Source organism: Pseudochaenichthys georgianus, chromosome 7 (genome assembly GCF_902827115.2).
Source record: "Pseudochaenichthys georgianus chromosome 7, fPseGeo1.2, whole genome shotgun sequence".
Classification (NCBI taxonomy): domain Eukaryota; kingdom Metazoa; phylum Chordata; class Actinopteri; order Perciformes; family Channichthyidae; genus Pseudochaenichthys; species Pseudochaenichthys georgianus.
Window position 1 is genome coordinate 30,722,204 of NC_047509.1, and position 27,585 is coordinate 30,749,788.

Sequence of the window (27,585 nt, forward strand, 5' to 3'; positions counted from 1 at the left end):
ATTTGATGCATAATACTTAGAATGATCCAGACAGCAAACTGTATTTCTACCCAGTAATCCCATGATACATGCCGTGCTTTCCCTCTTTTGCTCTGCACTCCAGTTTTTCAGTTTGTAATGCAATTTTAATACCTCCCTCCTATGACTCATCTCCCTGTCTCCCTGTCAGCTGCTCTTATTTCTCCCCACTCTAATTACATCTCGCTGTGTTTTGACTGCAGCAAAGCTGTCCACTTTAAAAGGAGGATGTTGTCAAATAAGAGGATTTTAAGGCGTGTACAACCGCTGTCTAGTGATGCAGGAAATAAAGCTAAGAGGGGTGGAGCTTCTCCTCTAACCCTGTTAATAATGAATGTTAATTGTATGTGCTGTTCATCTAGAAACCAATGAAATGAAATGTGCAAAACAGCTCGATTAGATGAGAAACAAAAACATCAATGAGAATATTCCCCCCCCACGTTTTATATCCTGCATAATGAGCGTTAAAGAGAAAGCTAGAATTGTATTCTCCCATTCTCCGCCTCTGACTGACTATTACATTATTTATGAAGTGGGGATGTGCTGCATGTCCTGATTCCCTCTGCTGAAATGCAGCTGCTGCCTGCACGCTACGTATATTACGGTATTGTACAGCTATCTGGCAGAGGAGCTTGACGGACGCAGAGATATAAGAGGGAGAAGGGAAGAACAGATTTCACACTTCAGCAGCTGATTTTCACTACAGCAAAGGTACAGTATCTTTTCTCGCTTGAGTATCTTTCTTTAAAGCATGTGTGTATCTGGGATTTACTTCAGTAATAAGCTCTTCAACAGTGCGATTGCATGTAAACGCTCAGCATATGTGACCGCCCACAGGACCTTTTGCCATCCTCCTCATCATGCTGAGGAAGGGAGACCGAGAGGTGCTCCTGGATCTGCACTCTGAGAGTGAAGCCCAAGCCACAGATGGATATGGGAGTGTGCACAACGGGAGCTATATCCCACCTAGATGTGTAAGCACAATTGTACTTTTCCCCCCCATAACACTGCGGTCTGTTTTCCTTTTATCTAGGCATCACACAGATTGAAAAGAAGCGATGGACCCTGCTATCTCGCTCATCCCTTCACACCTCACTGACTTCTCTGACATGTTGCAGTGTATCTGAAATACACAGGATTACAAACTAGATCACTAGGGAGAAAAGGTCTTGTGAAACTCAACATTTGCTTTAAACTATCCAAGTATACTGTTAAAAGCTCAGGGTTATCTTGCTGGATTATTGCAAAGTGAAGGCAGCGGAGTAATGGCACGGGGTCTTATAGGTCAAATCTAATAAAGAGCTAATTAACTGTCCATATACAGAAGAAAGGTTTTGCAAGCAGAACAGTGAGTAGATTTTTTTATTTAATTATTTGCAAGCACTTTTTATTTTAATAACTGTTTGCATGCGTTTAGTTTTCAGCTGCAGCTGCCGACGATGATGATGATGATCCCATTTATATGCACTGTAATACAAAAAGTGACCAGTCGGTTCCACAGCTGGGGAATTACTTCAGAGATGGCAAAACCAAAATTGGTAGGTGAATCAGGGTCTTGCATTGCATTAGTTGTCACAGGCTCAATGATGGATGACCAAGTCAGACCTGCGCTTATCCTTTTCATCTGGGTTCAGACTTCGTACTCGTGTGGGAGATTCGCTCGCGGAAGAAACGGCGAGGGAAGAGCGAGGTGACGGGTGAGGAGGGGGACGCAGCGCCCCCCGAGGAGAGCAGCCGGTCTGAACGCAGGAAGGCTCAGCTGGCTCAGTGGAGGCAGAAGTTTGTCCAGAATCTGGAGAGTGCTGGATTAGTCATGGAAAAGGTGCGTTAAATCTGATTATTGCTTTGAATCTTTATTCATTTTTACACATATTTTTGTTCTGAATTAGATGATTCTCATTCAAATGTTCTCTGTTCTGTTTAGGAGGAAACATCGAATGAAAAGAAAACGATACATTTCCTTAAACTTAGCGCTCCTTGGGATGTGTTGGTGTATTTCGCTGAGGAACTCTGTCTCAGAGCTCCACTGCAGGTTCGTGCTGCTGGTTAATCAATTAGGTCTAATTTGAAGATATGAAACTTGAGATGTGTATCTTGTTTGTCAGTTCACAACAATGATTAGATAGTGCTTTCAAATGTGTTCAGACCATCAAGATGCGTTACCGTTCCACTTATACTGATCAATGTCAAATGTGTAAACATGTACAAGATAAATAACCATGGCATTTGCACAGAGATGATTGGTTCTCAGACTACTGACTTGAAATGTATTTCTAAACTTTGCGGCATAATGTGGTTTGGACTGTTGGATGGCTTGTCAAAAGAATATTGTCACAATGCCATCAGCCTCCGCAAAACATGTGCATGTTTAGTACTTAGTACTGGACATTAGAAAGCTAACAAGCCAGGCTGGTAAACAAGTACTCTTCAATGAAGCTCACTATGTACGCTATGTACTTTGATTGATGAGAAGTCAAACCCCTTTTGTTGTAAAATTAACCCTAAAGACATACTGTTGGCTTCTATTCGACAACATTAGGCTGTTATTACTAAGTAAAAACAGTGTATCCTAATCCGCCGCTGTTCCCACCCCTTCCGCTTTGTTGTGAAGAGGGCAACAAATGAGATGGAGAAAATTCACACTTAACCTTTTGCCTATTATGAGTTTATTATTAGACTCACCATCCGGGTGTTTCGTATTCAAAGTGACGTATGGCAAGTGTAGTTAAGGAAAAACTCAAATCGACACACAGCCTACAATCGCAAACACACATATATACAAACATGGTATACATATTTAACTTAAACATCAACATGGCAGCATTGAGTCAAACTTTCATTCAGCGAGCATGTTAGTTTGCTGAATGTAGCTCAAAGCTACATCCAGTAGCTGCTTGCATGGATCATGAACTCTTCGTGTTGCTTTTACATCAAACACCAGTTTCTATGGTAACTGGAGGAGTCTGCCTTTCCTGAGCAGGATGCAAATTGGTATCTACATTTCTACATTTAAAACTCTGCGATCTTTATCAGTAAAATGAACTTACTGTTAACCACCAGTAACCACACGTGTCACCAAATAACTGAAATGAATGCAGCAAAAGAAAAAGTAAGAAGATGAAATGTTTTTCATACAGAACGTGTTTGGCTTTTAGGCCCAGCAAAACCTGGACCTCAACACATCTGCTCGGGTCATGAACAGACTATGCATACCTAACGTGATGATGGAGTCAGTGCCAAACAGGCCGCTGGACTATTACACATGTGCCTTTCGCAAGTCAAAGATGAACAGGTGACTTCTAATCATCCATGGTTGATAACGGGATCGGTATGTCAAAGTTTATTTTGGCTAAATGACTGTCTCTCTTCTTCAGGTTTCTTGGCTGTGACAACCATGACACCTACTTCACGAACACGCAGAGACACCGTGTTGTGAGTATCAGGAGTTCCTCTTCAGTGCACCAAATCAGTGAAATTGTTCTCTCATGAAAGGAGAATATATGTATTATTTTTAGGTGTATGAGATTCTTGCCAGAACGGTGTACGGCAAAAGGAAGAGGGCTGAGGTTGGAGTGGACAGACTTGTGAATGAAGGCGTGTACACGGCGGCTTTCCCCCTGCACGAGGTCAGACATGATTGATCTGCTCTTTAATGGGATGGAACACTTCTGCTGCCTGTCCTCTACAATACGCATGTTTCTTTTCCCACAGGGCTCCTTCAAGCTTCCAAAGTATGAGATTCGTCCTGACGAGCTGAACCAGAGGCAGATTCTTCATCACTACTGGAGCCGCTGGTGCAAATGGTACAAGTACCAGCCACTGGACCACATCAGAGAGTACTTTGGAGAGAAGATTGCACTTTACTTTGCCTGGCTGGGTAAATATAACATGGATTACTTTGCCTTGAGATTTGAAGTTTGTTGTGGAAAACATGTACAGTCTAAGCATTTTCAAGAGCTTTCAGTTGGATCTCATGGTCTTCATCCGGGGATGGGGTTTTCTAACTTGTTCAAAGAGGGTTCAGCAATCCTACAACAGTGTGTAGGATGTAATAGCGTCTAGCAACAAGGTTACCAACTGAATAATACCCCTACCTTTCCTACTAGAGAACTACAGTGGCCTTAATTAGACACTTTGTAGACAGGATGTACTCATTCTAAGCTGACAACATAATGATTATTAGTTTTAGGTGATTCCCTCAAAATCCTAACCTTTTAAATCTGAGGATAATATTTTATTTTGTAGCAAAACCTCACTCTTAAAGACTGGGAGCTTATTTGATACGCCCTTTGAAATCTGTAATAAATAATAATCCAAAACATTGTAATATACTGTTTAAGACAGTAGTCCATGCAACAGCCAGGGAATATGTGTGTGTTTCACGCACCTGCCTGGTAGATACATGCTGGATAAATCACATAAGAAATAAAATATCTGAATAATGAAAAGGGTGTAGCATGGACATCATTAGATACATTTGTGTTTCTACCCCGAGATTCGGATCTTCTCCAAAATCTTAAGGATTCGTCCATGGCTCATAGTTCACGCTTCCACAAAGTTTCCCAAAAAATATGGCCTGTAGTTTTGTTGACAAACATGTTGACAAACAAGCAAACCAAACCGAAAAACTTGACCGAATTAGCGGGAATAGTGCAACTATCATCCTCTTCATTAGACGTTTTCTTCTGCGAAGCCATTCCGACCTCTTCATCAAAAGACATTCCAGCATCAAGCAGCACATCCCTGCATCAGCTGGGACCCTAATGGATCTTCATGTATCTGCAGGTTTCTACACAGCCTGGCTGCTGCCGGCCGCAGTGGTCGGGACCCTGGTCTTTGTGTCTGGAGTCATGTCCATGGGTACCAACACACCAGCGTGAGTCCACACCCCCCACAGGAAATACATGTTTCATTGCATTACATACATGTGAAGCTGGACTGTTGAGTGTAGCATTATGTTGATTTAGTTGATGTATTAAGTCGGTCAAATCTTAGAGGGGAATTTCGCCAGTTTTAGTATTGTGATAGTATTGAATTAGTATCAGAAATTATGTTTTCTGCTGGATCAACTGAGCATTCTGACGCTTCATTAAAGTAAGAGTATTGCTATTTGTGTGAAAGATCTTACACAATATTGCCTCTACATGTTAACATTTGACTTCCGAAGCAGTGAAACAAACCATGGCTCACTTCAGTAAAGTCAGGGGTTTTAATTCTGCATAAGATGTATATTGATATGCTACTGACATTTTCTTCGTCTCTGTATCAATTAGTTCACAAATGTAGCTTGTGTTATGTTTTACAATGACACAGATAATCATAATGAAAATGTCAATTGTTGCATCATAAAAGTGTTGACTCAACAGATTGTACATCAGTGGCCGTATGTTTGAGGTCTCATTCCGCTCACTCTCGGTCAGATTGACTGTCTCTTTGAAAGAACTGGCTTAAGAGAGTCTTGGAAATTAGCGAAATTCAATGTGTCATTCTTGTGCAAACATTTAATTGTCAGTTATTTGATATAAAAAAATGTTTGGGTGATTTTCGAGGAATTAACCTGATGTAACCATTTTGTGACATATCGTATAACTACTGGGCGAAGTGAGGTTGCCAAATGTGTTACCATCTTGCCTGGACAGGTTAGCATTGAAAGTTAGCTCGGGCTCCTTCGACTGGATTAGATGTTGGACGTTTCAGAAAATAAGGCAAACACATTTTGTCCAGCAGTATAATTTCCACATATTGACATTCCTTCTATACTAGTTACAGAGTAAATGCAATCGCCAGAAGTAAAAAGCTACGATGGCTTTAAACAAACTAAGCTGAGCATCACTGATCATCTGAAGTCCGACTCTTCACTTTTATGCCACCATTTTAAGTTGAATTGAAGCTTCAGACATTTACAAGTGGAGTATCTTATTATGACATGCTTATGTCGAAAACACAGGATTAACATTCTCAAAATCCACCAGAACTGTAAAAGTGTACCTACGCTATTATATTGTCCTATCTCCACATTATGTAAAGCAAGCACAGTTTGAGATACAAATAAACCTAAGCATCAACGCATAGTCTGTTCTGCATGAAAACAAACGCCATAGTTGTTCAAACCACATGAGGTTTGTTTGGCCCAATTTATCATTTGTATTTAACAGCACAGAAAGCTCTACTCTCCCTACAAAGAATTATAGTCACTCCTTTTCTTCCAGTGTTGTACCCTAATATTGCCTAAACAATTGTGTTGTGTTTACCATTCCCTCTCTGTTGGTTTTAGTGACAGAAAATCCATCCTGCTATAAAGAAACAAGTGAGGTTAGAGTAAACGGAAGACAAGTCAATATCTCAGGAAAGGAAACGACGTCTCAGATTCATGATTTTCATTAGTTCACACTTTAGATTAAAGCCATTGATTCGTGGAGAACGGATGGAGAGCTCTCGGCAGCTGCAACAAACTGCCGATATCTCATTTGATAATGGACAATTAGTGCAGAATAATCCTCCCATTACATAAATGTGGAAGATAGACGTCTCTCAGTGGGTCCAAGATGTATTCCTGCAGCATCATAGTTGCAGTGAGTCACTGGTTAACTGCAGTGAAGGTGCGGTAGCTTGTGAATGATTTTAGCACCTTCCATCTGTTCTATTTTCTCACTCAATAAATATTCCCTGGCTTTATGTGAATGCAAAATACACTACAGTTCATTTTCCTTATCTGTGACAATAATAACTATAGTTTCTGCCAAATGTGCTTGGGATGCATCAAAATATGAAAGGCTAGTTTGAAAGCTTTACAATTGCTCATTAGTAACTAATCCATATGTATGTGTCTGTCAACAGTAAGGACATCTGTACCAGCGGAGCGAGTTATCTCATGTGTCCTCTGTGTAACACATGCAAGGCCTGGAACATGTCTGATATCTGCACCATGGCCAAGGTAATACAAAACATTTCCACTAAACCAGTTTTATTTATTTTTTAACCACAATGCAACATTGATGACGTTATTCTGCATTGCAGTTGGGCTACCTGTTTGACCACCCAGGAACCGTCCTCTTCAGTGTCTTCATGTCCTTCTGGGCTGTAACCTTCCTGGAGTACTGGAAGAGAAAGATGGCCACCCTGGCCCATCACTGGGACTGCATGGACTTCCATGAAGAAGAGGTCTCCCAATCCTTCCTTTCTTTAGTGACCAAACTGTTCTCATACACTTATTGTCTCTTGATTAAACATATCGTTTCTGAATTGGCCAGCAAAGAGTGTGTCCATTGACGCTGATGTCATCACTGTGTCCCTCAGGAGCGTCCTCGTCCAGAGTTTGCAGCCATGGCCCCGACGATGGAGCCAAACCCAGTGACCGGAGTGAAGGAGCCGTACTTCCCAGAGAAGACCAGGCTCGCCCGTGTGTTCACCGGCTCCATGGTGATCATCATGATGGTGAGACACTGTTCAAACCTGTTCGTTCTGTCTATTTTAGCAGCATTTGCAGTAACATTATATTATATATATATATTATATATATTTATTGTATTTGTTTGCTGGTATCAGTTGAAAATGCATACATCTCGGATTGGCTGCTCAATGTAACCACTGAAGAATACAGTGAAGTTTCTTTGATTAACGGGTCCCTATTATGCTTATTTTATTTGTTCTTTCCGATAGTGTGTTATATAGGTTTTTGTGCATGTAAGTGATCAAAAGCTAAAATCCCAAAGTTCCCCTCTCTCTAACATAGTGACATCACCATGTAACACTTGCGCTCCAACACATTGTACGTGACAGGCTAAGTGGCGGCACTTCTCTAAGCGGTTTACCAATCACAACAGAGCCGCCAGCTAACCAATCAGAGCAGACTGGGCTCTGGTTTCAGACAGAGGGTGAAAAAAGGTAGTATGAGGAAAATAAAAGACGCATTTTTGAACATTAAAGCATGTACACGTCACAGTAGAGGAACAAAATATGAACATGGACATAATATTTCCTTTTTAATTACACCGCTTGTTTTCTATGGATATAATCACATATGATATCAACATATTTTCATTTTCCTAATCTTGCAAACATTGTAATTATTCTTAGTTTCAGTAAAGAGGTCAGTAGAGCTCTGCTCTATGTGAGCTTTTAATGTTTTGATCCTGAAGAGAAAGAGAGGTGGGGTTCAGTGTATTATTCCTGTGGAAACTGAACCTCTCTCTAATAATGAAACCAGGTCATTGGCCCACAGGGCTGGGTCTGATCTGATCATCTCACCTGTACACTTTATGCTCAGTCTCAGGATTTACTTGTTCCTGGGACAATACGTTATGATCAGTTTCTCCTGACAAAGATGACGGAGCTGGACAATTGAAAATGGCACAAGGCAGACTGAATAGAACAGTATCTACGATCACTTACCGGTACCTGGGAAGCAAACAAAGAGCAGTGACTGAGAACAAAGTTGTTCCAATCAAGTGACTTTTTTATTCAGTTGAAAAATAAATTCAACCAACTATAGAAAGTACTATGGATTTTGCTGGTTATTATTATTATTTAGCAAATAAGGTGGGGTAAACTGCATACATTTAGTCCACCTCCTAAACCTCAAGAAATACTACTACTACTACTACTACTACTACTACTACTACTACTACTACTACTACTACTACTACTACTACTACTACTACTCTGAGATGTTAAGAGTGTTTCCACAAACTGTAATGTTTTACACCCTGTCTTCCTGTGTCTCCCCTCTCAGCTGTGCGTGGTGATGATTTTCCTGGTGACGGTGGTCATGTGCCGCGGGATCATCAGCTTGATGATGTTCCGCACCGGGAGCCCCGTCCTGCGTACAGAGGTACATCAAAGCAGCAGAGAGCATATACAGTGTGTATATGGACATTATAATCTCTGCCATCTGTCTGTTCAAAGCTAATATCGCATACTACGACATGTTGTGTCTCTAGTCATTCACAATCTGAAAAAAAAATCTGTTTTATTGAACGTTTTATAGCATCCTTCAACTAGGCTCCAAACAACCCTCACCGCCTTTGTTGTACAAGTGAACCAGATGATCTGCAAATTAATTCCATAAGACATTTTTGATCCACTAAAATTACACATGAGACAAGATAATACAAATCCCTATTTGTTTATTTTTGCAAGAATATCGACCGTAAGGGAGCCTTAAGGGACAATTGAGTGGGATTTGTTGAAATAACTGTCTTTAATAATAGACAGTATAATGACGACTACATGATTACACTACAGGTGTACATCAGCTCCTTCTACTCTCTGTACCGTCTGAACTTGTATGTGTGTGTTCATACTTAACATACAAGTGTGTGCTCTCCTCCTCAGGCAGGAACCATAGCGAACATCTGCAGCAGTATAGTGAGTCTGGGCCTCATCCTGCTGATGGGCCGGGTCTACACTGCATTAGCAGAGCAGCTCACTAAATGGGGTAAGAATCAATACTGCCTTAATGCTATATATTGATATCAGCCTCTCACTGGATCTCCACTAACTAAACGATGAGACTCCTTAAAGACGAGATGATGTCTTTAATTTGATCCCAGCTTCCAGGGTAAGAATAATCTTTTATTGTGGGCGACAACTTTGCTGAGTGGGAGTGCGCAACTGTAACACAGAGCACTCAGCAACTGTAAAACACAGTGTCTCTTTTTCTGACATTATTAGGTGTCTTGTTTAGTTACGGCATCATATGGTTGCATATGATGGAGCGCTGAACCATAGATGGACAAATAAAGTTATAAGAACTGTGCTAGTAGGTTTAAGAAGAAACCAGTAATAACATTTCCATTTTAGGCTCTAGAAACAGCAAACTATTTGTATCCTCTTACTCATAAAGACTTATGAACAGCAGCTAAATTATTCTTTACAACCTGTTAAAGTTATGGCTTTCAGGGCTAGTCTCAACTAGCCCAGAAAGCCTCAATATATAGAGTATCTAACATTACCTCCTATGTATCTTCAATAGATGGTGATGATTTTTTCATGTCTTAGTTGCTACTTTTACTTTAGCTAGTTGGCTAACAGCTAAGCACAACCAAGTAAATAGTTTACCACTGTCAGAACCGTTGTTTAGCTTGTTAGCATGCAAACCCTGTATGATATGCAAAATAGCACTATCAAACTCAGGAATTAATGAAAGTGGGTACTTCATTTAAACCAAACCAAAGAACATTACAAATTGAAATGTTGACTTATCATAGGACAAATAAAAAATAATAGGGGGCGGAGCTTATGCCGGCTCATGCGGGACCTGGCAGATACTGTCTAAAATGCTGCGGTGATGAAATGCAAGGATTATTAGATCAAGGATTATTTCTGAAACAGTATGGAGCTCAAAGACTTTCTCTCTTGCGGGTTTACCACAAGGTGAGTTCCTTTTTATTTCCTGCTTCTTCACAAACATGCTCTCTCCAGTACAGCTTAGTGTTAGCGATGCTTGCTAATGTAAACAAAGACTATTACGTCCAAAACACGTCGGGAATTGTTTCTGATACAGCGACGTTTCTGATAGTGCCGTGGGTCCACCATCCGATATAACGTAATTTACGTCATATGGGATCGCAAATCTGGATCAACTCCGTTGTAGCCCCGTTTTTAGAGATGTGTGCACGGAGCAAAAGAGAGAGGGTTTTATTTTCTGACACTTTGTGAGTTCCCCGACACACCGGGGACACATATTTATGTATAAACATCAAAACGTGCATTTTGCATGATAGGTCCCCTTTAAAAGAAAAATAGGTACATGGAATTAACTACAAATATTATTATACCACTTCATTTGCTACAGTAGTTCTATTGTTTCCATCAGATACTGTATCATTACCTTCACCAAGCTGTTGCTAAGATTCCTAAACTTGTAAGCAAATGCATGAAGATGACCATACAGTTAATGCCATAGTTAAGTACAAGTATAACATTACATTTTACTGACATTAACACTTTGTTTCCTCGCTTTCTCTTTTCCAGAGATGCACAGAACACAAACCCAGTACGACAATGCTTTTATCTTCAAGGTGTTCATCTTCCAGTTTGTCAACTTCTACTCGTCCCCTTTCTATGTAGCTTTCTTTAAAGGAAGGTGAGACACGAGTTAGTCTCAACACACAAAGAAAGTAAGACGTAAAGCGCATTTTGTGCCAAATAAGATTGAACCTTTCCTCCTTCTCTGTGTTTGCAGGTTTGTGGGGTACCCTACCAACTACGGGACCTTGTTTGGGATGAGAAATGAAGATGTGAGTCTTTATAATTCTCAGAAGGAGCGAGTGTTTTAGATCCCTGCCATAGAGAACCGCAGTGACGCGTGCTAAAACCTGGAAGTAAACTCCTTCCGGTTCCTTCGTCAAAAACCAATGCAATTTCTCCATAGGATTTTGGAAAATAGTAGTGATCTTTAATGTTGTAGAACAAAACGTGATCTGTCTCTTCAATTTGTGTCAACCACAGACCTTATTTCGAGCTATTTTACAAAATCCTATGGAGAAATTGCATCGTTTTTTGTCGAAGGAACCGGGAGTGGTAGAAATGCTAACTTACTTCCGGGTTTTAGGACGAGTCACTGCGGTTCTCTATTGTATTTCCATCTAAGCATGTAAAAGTATCAAGTTCAATAACTCTGTTTCTGTGTATTTCCTATTGCAGTGTGGACCCGGGGGCTGCCTCATTGAGCTGGCTGAGCAACTCTTCATCATCATGGTGGGAAAGCAGCTCATCAACAACATTCAGGAGTTCATTATCCCGTATGTAAACCAGCATCTAACATCGTTCATTTTCTGATTTCACTCAACAGATCTCAAGGTATCACATGTTTTTTCACAAAATGGCTTCACTTTGCAAAACCCAAACAGAAGAACAATTTGGTGAAATGAAATTGTCGATTAAACAAACAATTATAGGCATTTCAAAGTTTGAAGGCACAATGAGCCGGTTAATGTTTGTAAAAACAAAGTCTGGCATGCATGCTTACAATATCCCAGCTAGAAATGTTTGGTTCTAAAAACATTCTGAGAATGTTACCATTCACTGTTCTAGGAATGTTTTCAGCGGGAAGTTTTTCTTTGGTTCCCAGAATGTTCTTCTGAAACGCTCTCTAAAAACATTCTTAAAATGTTTGGTGATAACTTGAAGATGTTTTTGATAACTTTGTTAGAACATTATGCCCTACTATTCTTAAAACGTTTTCAGCTGCAGGTTCGATTTTTTTATGTTGCCAGAATGTTATCATTTTAGAGTAGGATAACGTGCTTTATCGGTCCGATTTATCAGAAGTCTTGCAGCAGCTAGTACAAGTCCCTGTCGGTGTCACATGTACTGGAGGGGACCCAGAATCAGCTGGTGAAAGTAACATTTGTTTATTAGAAAAGGGGAGCTGGGAGTGGAGGTTGGTTATGGCGGCAGTGGCAAAAAGCTGTTCCAGGGTGGGTAGAGAGGCCTGGCTGGTCCTGCGAGTGTGGAAGGCCTTGGATTCTAGTGATGTTACATATTGTGCCGAGGCTTCGAAGCGTGTGTCGAGTAATCCCCGAAGCTTTTTGTGAAGCATGTATCGAGGCTTGTATCGTCATCGATGACAAACGAAGCCTCGCTGCCTGTCGATACCACGTGACTGCTTCAGGAAGCGCTTCAGATCGGTTGAACCACAGTGCTGATATTACCCACGCCATGGATGTATAATAAGAACCATATTACCCCTCCTGTACCCGGGCTCGGTGACATGATGGAATTAAGAGAGCTCAGACCCTCACTTATATAGAGGTCGGAACATGTCATAAGTATAAATAGATACAAGCATAAATAAATGTAGGAATAAAAACATGAATAAATATGTTGCAGTGTTTTCAGGGAGCTTCAGTGTGTGTGCTGTGGCTCAGCTGGAAAGCAGTTGACTCATGACGCAGGGTCCCTGGTTCAACGACTGAACAATACGTCATTTTTGTTGTTTATAAAAGCTACAGCTAAATGAGATAATGTAGTTAATAAATGTATTCTTTGATATGGTTTAGCCTTTCTCCGGCTACAACATGGTTACGTTAAAATATTATTAAGGAATACAAATCCCTCTTTGCAATGTTTACCAGCCTCCTTAGGATTTTCAATCACAATCATTCAACTGGAATAAAAACAATATTGTTAATATGAAAATATGATTTAATGTTCGTTGTTTAGAGTTATTCTAAGGCTTTACTCATTGGGAACTCGGTATGAGATACAGCACACTGTTGAGATGTCTAATCTGCCTGTTTTACACACTTTGACCAGCAGGGGGTTTGTGTTCAAATGAAGCCCATGATGAAGCCTCATGAGATGAACCCTTTTGCGAACCAATTGGCTGGAAAGCTTCAAAGCTTCATAAGGCTTCATCTCGCCATCACTATTGGATTCCTCCTGGGAGAGACATACAAATGAGTGTGAGGCAAAAGCAGGCAAAGTTGTCAAACAATATGCTGGTAAAAAGCTAGAGCGGCACGCAACAAACCGTTCACGGCAACAATCCGGCAGGGAATGAGTGCAGGCTGCAGGCTTTCATAGTGTGGCTAATGAGCAGGTTGCAGGTGTGGTTGATTGGAGATTGCTCCCAGCCGTGTAGAGCAGACTAGCAGGCACTTCTGCTTAATCATAAGTGAGGGATTAAAAAAAAAAAGAAGGAAATCCAGCTCAATATAACAGAAAAAAATAATAATGAGCATTATACAGAAATGTGATATAAGACATCGCCATTGTTTTTTTGTTTTGCTGTTGCAACAGACTGCTCAGCTCCCTGTTGTTTGGTGCAGTAAAGCTCATTTCACTGCAGCATTGTGTGTGTGTGTGTGTGTGTGTGTGTGTGTGTGGGGGGGGGGGGGGGGTGGGTGTGTGTGTGTGTGTGGGGGGGTGGGTGTGTGTGTGTGTGGGTGGGTGGGTCTACAGACACAGGGGAGAATCAGAGGATTCTGGTAAACAAAAAGGAAGAGTAGGTAGCCTTTAAATAAATCATTTAAAGTGTTCCCTTTATTTCAGAAATACATTCAGTTTGTAGAGGCCTTCCAACAAGAGAACTATAATGCTTAGTAAAAAAGATTATTACCTATCAATTGGGAGGAAAACCCATACATTTACAAATGGAGTTCCTTCGTCTCGTGTTGCTTTTTCTTTCCATCCACTTTTTTCTTGACGTTCTTTCTTGCAAGGTGCCATCGTCCATCATTTTCTGGCAAATAATTGTGTACGCCACTTGTTCAAGCTGGCAGGGTGAAATACAGGCCACACATTTCTATCATGAATCTATCTACGCTCATACCCCTGATACAGTGCGGCTGCTGTAAGATTGATGAAGTGGTCGATTGGAGCTGAGAGTGTGTGCGCTGGCAGCCAGGGCTTGTTCTGCTTGTCAGGGTGGTTTTGTGGTTTCTGTGATCGATACTGTAGCTGCGTCCAAGTTCAGTGCCTGAATCCTTCGAAGGATGTGCCCCACAAGGTTTATCCTATTGATAGCACACAAGCTGTTCCAGTAGCACTTTGATGTCCTTCATTTCTGTTCTACTGAGTTGGATTTTCTTAACGGGGCACTATTTTGCAAAATGTTTAGGTTTTATATATTTTTTATTATATTTGTATGTTGTGCCTCTAGTGTGACATGTCTCCATGCTTTAATGTTCGAAAAGGTCTTCATTTTTCTCATACTGCCTGTGCTGCAGCACCTCTTTTCACCCTCTGTCTGAAACCAGAGCCCAGTCTGCTCTGATTGGTTAGCTGGCTGGCTCTGTTGTGATTGGTCAACCACTTAGAGATGCAGAGAAACTCCCTCTGGAGGGAACTTTGGGATTTTACATGCACAAAAACCTATATAGAATAGGGCCTCTTTAAGAGTCCAGCACATGACTTGTGTTAAACCTCTTTGATTTCTTTGACACGTACACAGAGTTTTGAGGCGATTTGTGTTGCAACAAGGAAGAATACATTACTAAGAAGATGGCATTTCAAAGTCAAACCACCTGCTTTTAAAGGTTTGAGCCTCAGGGACATGTAACCATGACTACAGCTCCAAGTGAATCCGACTTTAAAGAAATGAAAACCAATGCTCGAAGCAAATCATCCTGACTGAGAACTGTTCTCCGTGTAATATGAATTATAGTTTGTATTCAGGGTGAATACAATGACAAAACTAGGGACAAAACAAATGGAACTATAGGAAATGCAGTGTACGTAAGTGTCATATTGTAAAGCTCTGTGTCTCTGCTCTGACAGTAAGGTGAAGGCCTGGAACCAGAAGAGATCTTTGGCCAAGGTGATGGGGGACAAGGCATCCCATGAGCCTCAGCGCTGGGAGGAAGACTACCAGCTGGTGGAGTGTGAAGGCCTGTTCGAAGAGTACCTGGAGATGGGCAAGTATTCTATCTCTTTAATTTTTTTTCCTGGAGAAAACATGTCTACATTCACATTATTTTCCATTAAAACTGTCCATACGAGGGGTAAATAAACAAAGTTAAAACAAGGATTAAAAAGAAATCTAAAATATCTGGAAAAGTAATAATAAGCCTTCTATTTCTTAAGGTTTCTTTTTGCGGTGCCATATTGATTCAGTTTATGATTCAGTTTTACTTTTAAAACATATTCAAATATCTTTATCCTGAAATATTAATGTTTGTCCAGTTTTCCTTCTTTAATAACGTGGAAAATTCACCCAAAATATTCTGGTATACAAACAGTTATAAAACAAATGATTGTTAAATATTTGTTATTGCAGGACATATTTAATTATAAAGCTCTATAAGAAAAGGATACTCTAACTTTATTACTAAAAACAAAGCATTTTTGCCAGCTAGGCACATTTTTCATCAAATACTTTCTCGAAAAGCAAAGCCCAAAACAATCTGGGAGCAAAGTTATAGCTCGTATACAATACCGTTTGTATTGAGACTAAGGACATGTAATGGGCAAGAACCCTGTTCTGTTTCTTACATGTATATACAGGATGTCACTGCCATTCAACTGTCTAATATAAATATAGAAAATAGGATATTTGTTCTGCTGTATTTTATTGCAGAAATAATAAAGTGCCTCATTGTTCTCCCTGCAGTGCTCCAGTTTGGGTTCATCACCATCTTCGTGGCAGCGTTCCCCCTCGCCCCGCTCTTCGCCCTCCTCAACAACTGGGTGGAGATCCGTCTGGACGCACACAAGTTTGCGTGCGAGTACCGCCGACCGGTGGCTGAGCGCGCCCAGAACATCGGAGTGTGGTTCAACATCCTTGAAGCCCTGTCACACCTGTCCGTCATCGCCAACGTGAGTCCATTAAAAATGACCTTAGCACCAGACTGCAGGCTGATCACTCCTCTCAGACATTTTCTTTGTTATTCTTCTCTGTTGTCTGCAGGCCTTCCTGATAGCCTTCACATCAGATTTTTTACCTCGGCTGCTGTACCAGTTCAAGTTTGATAATGATCTCAACGGATATGTCAACTTCACCTTGGCTTACGCCCCACTTAACTACACAGAGTACCCAATGTGCAGGTACACTGTATGCTTATCTGAATGTGCCACAACTTACTGATAGACTGTAGTTTTTCTTTCGTACAGAAATACATTTTACGTTATTTATCTTTTTTTATATTATATGTTTATATTTTTATTTTTCTCACAAATGACTTATGTCTATGACTATTTTATTTATGTTTTTTTATGTTCTTCTTAAGTTTATTGATTTTTGGAGGATCCTGGGGCATTAATGATTTGTGTTGCCACGACTTGCTATAGCTATTGCTATTCTTCAAGTGTGGAAAAAATCAGTTTGGTTGTAAATTACATATCTTGCTACTCGAGTATGTTTTGTTCTGTCCTTTTTGCTAAAATCCTTGAAAGGTTTTAAAATGTCAAACTTGTCAAAATGTCTGATCACAGACTTGACCAACAGAGGGTAGCATTACTGATGTTTCACACTTTGTTGTCATGTGCTGCTGCATACACGCACACCCTGATTAAACATTAATATTCTTTTGTAATGTATTTTTTCTCCCAACTTTAGATATAAAGCGTACAGAGACAACGATGGAAACTACTCACTGTTCTACTGGGAGCTCCTTGCTGTCAGACTTGGCTTTATCATTGCTTTTGAGGTATGAAAGGAGTTGCCTTTCTCTCTATTTGTTTCCTTCTGGCTGTTCCAGTGATTTACGGCCCACCTTTTGTTCATTTTTATCTTTCACCCACATCTCTATACACACTTGTGCCTCTGTTCCCATGTGCATACTGGCAACTTAGCCCTCTTTCAGTGTTTGTTTTAGTGTTCCTGTTGTATGTACTGTAACTGTTCACCCATATCAGTATTCCATATGTTATTTTGCGGATGACTTGTCCTTGTTTTACTAGTTCCACACTTTTTCTGTCGTTACTGTCTCCTTCAATAACTTTTCTCAAATACGTTAAGACCGCTTCCTTTTTTTAAAGACGCCCTATAATGCAAATGTTCAGGTTCATATTTGTGTTTTGAGCCTCTACTGTGAAATGTTTACAAGTTTGAATGTTCAAAAATCCCAGTCTTCTCTGGTTAGCTGGCCAGCTCTGTTGTGAGTGGTCAACCATTCAGAGATGTCCTGCCCCTATCATGTACAATGTGTTGTAGCATTAGCTAATAGAAGTAGGGTGTTACATTGTGATATGTTACAGAAGTAAACAAAGGAGGGGGGGGGGGGAAGCGTGTGGGAGAGAAACTCCCTCTGGATGGAACACAGGGATGTTTGCGTTTGCAGACCATTTACATGCACATAAACCTATATAACACACTAGATAGGGCCTCTTTAATATTACTCACTCAGTTGCATTCATTTTGGCCACTATTCCAAACAAACTGATTGTTTAGCAATTCCTCCTTCTGTTCCTCATTGTTGTTATTAACATATGCGTTCCTGGCATTCCTTAAAAGAGTCAGCAATTCTCTAAAACTACTGGGCACTGTAGTTTTATGCAGAATTGCTCAGGAGTCAGATCTATTCACATTTGGTGCATCGTGACTGTTTGCGGCAGCAGGACGGTGAATGTGTAATTGACCATAATGGCGGAGCTTAAAGTAATGAGGGAAAACGTCACCCTGTACTACAGTACAGTGTGGCTCATGTGTTTGTAATCGTTTTTGGAAGACAGTGGAGCACTTTTGCATAGAGGATCAAGATATAATGGCATGTTATAAGGATCAGTACATTGCTTGTTTTCACCTTTTGTAAATAATAAAATAAATCACTAGATAACATAAGAATAGCAAAAAGAAAAATAACCTTAGCATAGTCCACCATCAATATATACACAACTGTCGGAAAAGTATTTAAGTTGTATTCAAGAACTATAATCTGTCACGCCAACATAATCATTTTCTTAAATACATATTTGCTAAAGTGACTCTTTTAAAGGATATGTTTTATGACTTTGCTCTTCCGTCTGTGGCCAGATAAAAGTACTGGGAGACAAAGTAATTACTAAGGAGGGAAATAGGAGTAATATTTCATTTTTGGCTGTCATGGGGTTTTGCAAAAAAACTGGAATTCCAGAGGTGCATTCTTGACAGGTAAAGTCAAGTCAATTTATGTATGTAGCACATTTAAAAGGAACGGGAGTTGAAACAAAGCGCTCCACAGTTGAGGCTGTGAGGTTGGAACCTGCCTCAATACAGTTTTAGGGCTATCACTTTTCACATTGAGCAGGTTTGGACTATAGGCAAGTTTATTTATATAGCACCTTTCAACACAAGGCAATTCAAAGTGCTTTACAAAAATGAAAGACATTAAGGGCATTAAAAAACATAGTATACATTTAAAAACACTCATTTAAAAGCAAAAATAAAAAGCGATGTGCACCCCTGCCTATTATGCTCATTTTCAGGCTGATATTTATATGTTGTGCCTCTACTGTGACATGTTTTCATGCTTTAATGTTCACAAAGTGCTTTATTTTTCTCATACTGGCTGTGCTGCAGCACCTCTTTTCACCCTCTGTCTGAAACCAGAACCCAGTCTGCTCTGATTGGTTAGCTGGCAAGCTCTGTTGTGATTGGCCAACCTCTTAGAGATGTCCCTCCCCTTAGCCTCTCACGTACAATGTGTTGGAGCGCCAGCCAATAGAAGCGCGAGTGTTACGTAGTTAGTCACTATGTTATGGAAGTAAACAAAGGAGTCCTATGGAGGCCTTTCAGGCAGGGGGAGTGTGTGGGAGAGAAACTCCCTCTGGTGCGAATTGTTGCTTTTGCAGACAATTTACATGCACAAAAACCTATATCACACAGTTCAGGAAAGGGAGAACCCTAAATAACATAATAAGGCCCCTTTAAAAAGAGGACTTTACACAAGCTATGGGCGAGCCTCTGATTAAACTAAAAGCAAATGAAAAACCGAGGGTAAAGTTTAAAAATACCATGGAATGATGACAATTTGTTAAAAGAAAGTCATTGGACGTCATGTCAGGCCAGGACGAAGGAAGCAATTGTGAGGAGAGAGGAGAACATACTGTTTTCATTTTATTTATAAGTAAGTTCTATCTTCAGATTTTCGAACAGGACAGGCTGTTTTCATTTTACTCTGATAATGATCCTTTAACATCTCACTGTCTGCACGTCCTCCCTGCTCCAGCACGTGGTATTCTTCGTGCTGCGCGCCATCGACTGGATCGTTCCTGATGTCCCGGGATCCCTTGAGCTGAAGATCAAGAGGGAGCGCTACCTGGCCAAGCAGGCTCTGGCCGAAAATCAGGAGGCTCTGCTGGTGAGTCGAGGCCGAGGGGCCGCCCCTGCCTCTCCAGGCAGCTCCAGCCCGGGTCAGTAGAACATGGGACACACACACACACACACACACACACACACACACACACACACACACACACACACACACACACACACACACACACACACACACACACACACACACACACACACACACACACAATGCAGCACATACTCATTCATACAGCAAAAGTCTCTTGCTCTGTATTTGAATATTTAAGCCAAGAGAAAGCTAATCCTCAAATGTTTTGATGAGGGTGTACTTCATATATAAGAGAATTTGAGTGTTTAAGTTCAATTATATGCAGAGATAATAGTAGTAAAAGTAATATATCAAACACATATATCAAGGTTTTCCTAACTTTTATAATTTATTCTGAATAAACACAAATAATGTCCTTGTTATTGTTAATAATACACACTTTCTTGTACTGTTTCTATTTATAGTAACACTCCCTTAGTTCCGTATTAGCTTGTTCACAATCACAATATACATGTTTGATGTCACGCAGTTCGTTGTTGTCTCATTCAGTCTCACCCAGGTGATCAATGAAACAAGAGTTCACAGGTTACATAGAGTGTAAAACCTGGCCCTTTTTTCTTATGTTCTCATAAATAAATTCCAGATTTTAAAGACTTTTTAAAAGCACACACACACACACACACACACACACACACACACACACACACACACACACACACACACACACACACACACACACACACACACACACACACAACTCAAAGGAGCAGTTACAAAGCACACGCGGCTTGACTTACTGTCATAAACTTGCAACACTGCACGCAACATGATAATCAAGGATAATTTCTGTGGGACCAGAGCCAAATAATGTCAGATGAATTTAATTACTTCCAAAGACCTCTCAAGGGCTGTTGGCATTGTTTACAATATCCTGTTTGAACACTTCTGTTAATGTTTAACCTCAAAACAGCAATAACACAAAAAGGTATTCATTCAAGCAGGAAGTAAACAGTATTGCGTTTCCACATTTTCCACACGAGGAACACAGCCTTTACATTGACTTTTTGTCCGTTAAGAATACAGTCACATACACAGATTGTATTGTCATCCTCGTGTGTGTGTGTGTGTGTGTGTGTGTGTGTGTGTGTGTGTGTGTGTGTGTGTGTGTGTGTGTGTGTGTGTGTGTGTGTGTGTGTGTGTGTGTGTGTGTGTGTGTGTGTGTGTGTGTGTGTGTGTGTGTGTGTGTGTGTGGTGTGTGTGTGTGTGTGTGTGTGTGTGTGTGTGTGTGTGTGTGTGTGTGGTGTGTGTGTGTGTGTGTGTGTGTGTGTGTGTGTGTGTGTGTGTGTGTGTGTGTGTGTGTGCTCTGACCCATGCTGTTGTCATGTGCCTCATGTAGTGAATGTCGCTGGATGAGAAGGTGAGTATTATTATACACGTAAGTAAATGGAATTCTGAAGAACAATGACATTATTTAAATAATTACAGTGGAATGTATCAAATTAAGATGGATAGAAGTTTTTAACACGTTAAGTTGAGTAATTCATAAAAACCTAAATAATGTTCTTTAAACTCAGATCATTTCTGAGTTTCTTCACGAATGTATGACTTTGTAATGTCAGAGAATGTTCAAGTATTTATGTGAATGTACAAGTTTAATCTCTACCTTCTAAATACCCCCTCCTCCAGATCAGATAATTACAGAACGTAGCCCCTCGACTAGGGCTGAATGACAAAGTTGAAATCAATAATACAATATTAATGTATACTGTATTTTTAAATATTGAAAAATAAATGTAATACGTAAAAAGTACATTTAGTGTAATGTTCAACTATTTAATCACACAAAACCTCAAAAACGTTGCAATTTATTTATAATAATAAGTATTATTTTGTTATCATTATGGCTTGACCGCATGTCTTCTTATCCTACACTTGAACTTGGCTTGTATCGATGTACTGACTGAAACTGAGAATGTGTCATTATTTGATTATTTGTAACCCTAAAAAAGAAACAGAGTGACCAGATTGAACATTATTGAAAGTCTAAATGCCAAAAATGTAGATTAAATCATTACATTTTGTCAGATAAAACATTGTTTATTTTTGCTTCAATCTATTTGGTACAGCTAATACCACTCATTCACCCAGCCTTACGCTTAATATACAGTAACGGTAAGGTTTGTCATGTCTGTGTGTTAAATATGAAGGTAACGCTGGACATAAGATAGCTAGTTTACCAAAAAGACTGGAGGAAGCTAGCCTGGCTCCATCTGCCCAGTATCTGTTTTCCTTTCATCTCTGGCTACATAAATGTAAAGGTACAATGCTAGCAAACCTAGCAACTCTAACACAAGTCCCCTAAAACCACAAATAGTCTTGTTTACGTTTGAGAATATGTTATTTAAGATACCATATCTTAATTCGTTTTTTTTTTACAGGTGCATTTTTAACATTGCACTGAGCTAAGCTAGCAGTTATGCTATGCTAAGCTAATCGCCTCCAGACTCGAACTCCATACTTAACACAGACATGAGATTGAAATAAATATTATTGTGTCATTCTCAGACAGAAAATAAATCAACATATTTACCAATTACTTTAAAACTAAACTAATTTAAACGATATGACTTATTGCCCAGTCCCTCAATATTAAATAAGTAGCAGCCCGCTGTGATTTAGTAGCATGTTGCAACGATTAGGTTTCTGCTTTTGTTGTATAAGTCTACAGACGGAACTAATTTCTCTCTTCCGTCTCTCTGCTCCATCCCCGTTTCTTCCCTGCCCAAAACAAACTGTACTGCACTGCACCCCTGAAGGAAGCGACGCGTCCTTTGGAAACATGAGTTAGGTCTACCATGTGGGAAACCAGTGGTTGGAGGGGATATTGGAGTAATTGAAGACACTTGTTTCCATCTGGGATAACAAGAGTGAACTTTTTCCCTGAGTGGAATACTGTCTCTGCACTGGAAGTTTTCTTTTTCTTTACCAATGTGTTTACCATTGCACAGAAATGATGATTAGCTGGTGTGTAATGGAGGCTAAACTAACCTTTAAAGTACGTTTTCAGGTCAACCCACTACAATTGTAAGACTTGTATTCATACTAGGTGTATACAAAACATGACATACCTATACATACTAGGTTATGACCCTACAGTGACTGGGCCCTAGCCTGAGCAGACCCTATGAGAATGGAACAAAAAAAGCATTATTTAGTTCGATGATTCCCTGCCCCCTATTTGCTGAATCCTTCACCCATCTCTGTTTTTTGTCATGACAGAAATGAAAAAATACTGTCTAATGAAATGAAATGAAAAGCAGCCAGTGCTGTGATTAGTTGTTGTTAGTGGCTAACCAAAGTTGCAGCATGAATTGTTGATGCTATATGAAGTTGTCTTGGGTCCAGTTAAAAAATCACTAACACCTACATGCAGCAATGTGTGTCACAGGTGTAGAGCCAATAATAATACATGGATGTTCTATGTTTTTTTATGAAATTCAAGCATAGTCAAAGGTCAACAATAGAGACCAGTTAAGCACTGCTGCTCAGCCTGCTGTTAAGTGTATTTTTAAAGGGGCACTCCTGTGACTTAAGTGAAGTTGGTGCAATGAAGCAAAGGCTGACAGAGTCCTGGTGGGGATCACACTTCAAAAAACGCTGGCTGCATAGAAACTCTCGTAAAATTATCATGATCTTTTAAGCAATAATACTGCATAACTGACCTTTTTGGCATTATATTAACCTGTCGTATCAAAAATACTCATTATTGAGGATATTATAAAAAAACTAATATTTACAGATCGCTGCTTAAAAATAAGATCTCAAATCCAATGAAATCATCAACGTTATTTCCTCAGACTTCACAAAGTCTGATTAAATGTTGAAATACAGGGGCGCCCCTTTAAGTTAATTTTGGTTGTTTAGTTATGTGCACACTACCTTTTATCACTTAAGATAATACTGTAAGAGGGCACAAAACAAACCTTTTTCACAGTTTTTTTTAGACTGATTGTAAACTGTTATTAACAAACACTATCTGTTGTCTTCGATGTGATGAAGAACTCATGCAAATATCTAGACCTTCATGATGCAATGTAAATACACGTATACTGTACATGTTTGCTGTCTTCGGAAGATGAGCATGTTTGTTTTTTCTACTTGAACGTTCTGCAGAGTTGCATAGGGACAGTTTGCTACTGTAACACACTGTAAGAAGGAGTGGAATAGTGCCTCGATGTGGGACATATTTTGTGTGTGAGCTGTTTTGCATTTGGGACCTTTTAGATCAAAATAAATGTAGTTTGATGAATGCATATGCCTCCTCAGCGTGGGATTCTGAGAAAAATGCTGATGTGTCAGCTGTTCTCACTTTGCTGTAGGGAGGAACTAAATGTCCAAGCTGAACCATCTCGACTCTTGTTTCTCCCAAACAGCAATCCAAAGAGACGTGCAGACAGGTAAAGAGGACGCTGATTTATTAGGAGTCAGACACAGACAGGTGTTCGCTGATGATTTCTCTCTTCTAACTACACCAATGGCTGTAGCCTCTGGCAACTCCTGACTTTGAATTGTAGCTTCTCTTATCCTCCTCTTCCTCCTCACCCTTTCTTCACCCTGTCCTGCACGCTCTCCTCTTTCTATCAATTTTTGTACCCTTATTTTCTTTAATACACACTCTCTCTTTCCCTCCCTTTTCGTCTCTCTCACCTTGTGATTGTTATGATTGCTGTGCGTTCCTCTGCCAGGGCCTGCAGGAAGAGTGAGTTAGTACTTGTCAGCGAGCGCAGGTATGCACTGTGGACACCGGCTGCTGGGGCGAGGAGGAAGACGCTTGTGTGCAGGGGGGGCTGCAGAGCAAGGCTCCAGATCAGCCACAAGGTAATGATGCAGCAAACGACACTTCAATACGGCCAGAAAAATGCACAAAAACTAGTTCGTAAAATCATTTGTCTATATTTCTGATGAGACATTCTGTAGAACTAACTGATATGTTACAAAATCATGCACATCACAATGTGTAGAATATATGCAGTCACATAGAAGACTCAAACATAGGCAATGGAAGGATTTTATCAGAATTATATCTGGATTAAATTCCACTAAATGCTGATAATCAATAATGTGTAAAGATAACAATCCATCTGCAGATTTAAGGAAATAAACATTAGCAACAAAACAACAGCCAACAAAACAGTATATGATACAGGATGAAAATACTTTATTGTCAGCAAGGGGCACTTTCAGCTTGGGCAACAGTGCTACGCAAGCTGCAATCACACAATACATCAAAACTCGGGAACAAAAAAAAAAAAAAATAAACAATGACTTTAGTTGAACAAAACAAGGTTAAAATACACGACTGTGGCGTTTAGATACTTAGGACCCCAAAGCAGAGACTGACACAAGTTAAGTTTCAAGGTGTTTTGAAAAAGAAAGCTAGGCTAAGGCAGATAGGGAGCTGGCTGGTTGCAGAAAAGTACAAAACAAAGCAGAGGGAAAACATCTCAGGCAAAACCTCAAAAAGTTGCTCAAAAACTGCAATGTGAACAAAACTAGGCTTGGGCTGCAGAGAGTCACTCTGGATCGTCGAACAGCATTTAATTCACTGGCAGAGTAGTGAGGTGAGGGCCAGGCTCTTAAAGAGAGGGTTGATTAGGTGAGTGGGAACAGGTGTGCCTCATCTGCAGCCAGGAGGGTACCAGCCACGCCCCCTGTCACACACCAGCCCTGCAGAGCAGGAGAGCAAACAACAGGAAAAAACACAACAACCAAAAAACCCATGCAGAAACATAACACACGACACCGACATAATGTCACTAAATAAAGTATGCGGAGGTCTATGAAAACATTTGCCAATTTTTAGCTTTTCTGTTGCAACCAAGAGAAATGGCTTAAATAGCACATTGTTACGGGATTGTTACTACAATCAAAGTGACGGATATCATTGAACACAATCATTCGATACTGTTGACATTGTTGAAATAAAAAGATGTGTTGCTTTAAGGCTTACTGGCGACTCAAAGGGGGAACAGCTGTTAGGCTACTCAACACTCTCCTGTAGTGTGTTCTGTAGGTTTGTGTGTGTGAATGGTCTGCAAAGGCTACAAATCCTAAAGTTCCCTCCAGAGGGAATTTCTGTCCTCCTGAAACGCCTAGTGACATCACTACGTAATACCTGCGCTTCTATTGGCTATCGCTCCAACACATTGTACGTGATAGGCTAAGGGACGGGACATCTCTAAGCAGTTGACCAAACACAACAGAGCCAGTCAGCTAACCAATCAGAGCAGACTGGGCTCTGGTTCCAGACAGAGGGTGAAAAGAGGTGCTGCAGCACAGGCAGTATGAGAGAAATAAAGAGCTTTTTGAACATTAAAGCATGGAGACATGCCACAGTAGAGACACAACATACAAATATTAAACAGAACATTTTATTTCTTTGTATAGCATAACCTGTCCCATGTTAATTAGTTTCTGAAAATACAATTTTATTTTACACTATTATAACAACAACAAATATATATATATATATATATTATACATTCTCTACTGGGATCAGTATTGCTCTGAACCCTTTAGTCTTCTAGTGTCCTTTTTATAAAAATGGGCACCATTAGACAACACAGCTGTGTAGTGTCCCGAGGTAACCCCCCCCCCCCCCCCCATTATGTTCATGTTTGATTAGTGAACATCAAGCGATGAGAGAGCATGCCATAGCAGCTTGTTTCTGTCAACAACTCACTGACTGCCGTTAGTGTAAGTTGCACTAAAACATAAAGGCAGTTCAAACAGTGAATCTGCACACACAATTATGCAAATACATATACATGTACAAAGACTAACATGCACATGTGCACTTTTGCATATAGTGCTTGTTGTACATGCACACCTCACATGCATACAACACCAGTCCATGAACACACACAATGCTTTCGCTGATGAAGCGCACACTCCCACAAGGAGCAACATTTTTCTCTCCGAGTCTGTCTGCTCCCTCCTCTCTGTGTCTCTTTCTGTCTTGAAGCAGGTGCTGAAATGAGACACTAAATAACTATTAGGAGTTAGAGGAAGGGCGAGAGAGGGGGAGGAGAATGAGAGAAAATGAGAGAGCACTTCCCCGACAGTAGCAGAGGGAGGGAGCGAGAGGGAAGGGAGAGCAGAGGAGCTTAGAGAAGAGATCTGCATTGTAAGTAGCTGTGAGAGCAGCAGCAAGTGGTGGCTGTTCTCAGCCTGTTTTTGTGTTCCCAGAGGGAGGCGGCACGGTGAACAAGAGCAAGGAGAAGAACCGGACAGAAGACTTTGAAGAGTCTCAGCTGAGTTAGAAAACAAAGACACTGAAGGAGAGGAGGAGAGGGAGAAGCTGGCGAGGGAAACCGGGAGGAACACAAGGCAGCAATGGATAGCAGAGTGGCTCAGCCTGACCCTGGGATAGCTTGGATTCACACACAGCTGCTGGCTGCCAGCCAGCACACACACTAGGCTGCTAACACCAATGAGGTACAGTACTCACACATCTGAGGATGTCTGCTGCGGAGTGAAAGTTGAGCTGTGTACGCTTGGTGTGGTGCACTTGGGTCAAAGTAGTGTTCTGCAGGTTGTCAGGTGCACTGCATTTATCTGACAGCATCTGAAAACAAAGCCAGGCTTCAGAGAGCATGAAACATTTATCAGGACTGCTGTTTGCCTGAAGTTGTTTTATCTAACTAACAAATCAAGCTTTTAAACGCCTCACTTCAACACATGCATGTGCAATGCCGTGGACTACAGGATTACATCTGACAGTTGTACCATTGTTCTCCCTTTCATGAAACACAAAACCAAACATAAGTGTATGCACATGTCC

General features: G+C 40.5%; 2 protein-coding genes across 3 annotated transcripts in view; both read left to right on the forward strand.

Annotated features, from left to right (window-relative positions):
- Window positions 1-639: 639 nt before the first annotated feature.
- Window positions 640-27,074, forward strand: LOC117449781 (anoctamin-7-like). 2 transcript variants are annotated; one of them, XM_034087660.1, is made up of 25 exons: window positions 640-729; window positions 856-992; window positions 1,436-1,556; window positions 1,653-1,840; window positions 1,943-2,050; window positions 3,174-3,310; window positions 3,393-3,450; window positions 3,534-3,644; window positions 3,730-3,895; window positions 4,804-4,894; window positions 6,856-6,952; window positions 7,036-7,179; window positions 7,315-7,452; window positions 8,750-8,848; window positions 9,352-9,454; window positions 10,993-11,104; window positions 11,204-11,258; window positions 11,665-11,762; window positions 15,244-15,380; window positions 16,076-16,281; window positions 16,373-16,509; window positions 17,021-17,111; window positions 19,611-19,794; window positions 22,559-24,620; window positions 26,991-27,074. In XM_034087660.1, exons 2-24 carry the CDS (start codon window positions 879-881, stop codon window positions 22,588-22,590), a joined length of 2,727 nt encoding a protein of 908 aa, XP_033943551.1. In that variant the 5' UTR covers window positions 640-729; window positions 856-878; the 3' UTR covers window positions 22,591-24,620; window positions 26,991-27,074. The 2 variants fall into 2 exon arrangements, with proteins under 2 accessions (XP_033943551.1, XP_071059932.1); XM_071203831.1 differs by lacking the exon at window positions 3,534-3,644.
- arhgef19 (Rho guanine nucleotide exchange factor (GEF) 19) overlaps window positions 26,847-27,585 on the forward strand; it is a 30,505-nt gene continuing 29,766 nt past the window's right edge. Inside the window, exon 1 of the mRNA XM_034087655.2 lies at window positions 26,847-27,239. The gene's annotated coding sequence lies outside the window, so the exon portion shown is untranslated. The remainder of the gene's footprint in view (window positions 27,240-27,585) is intronic.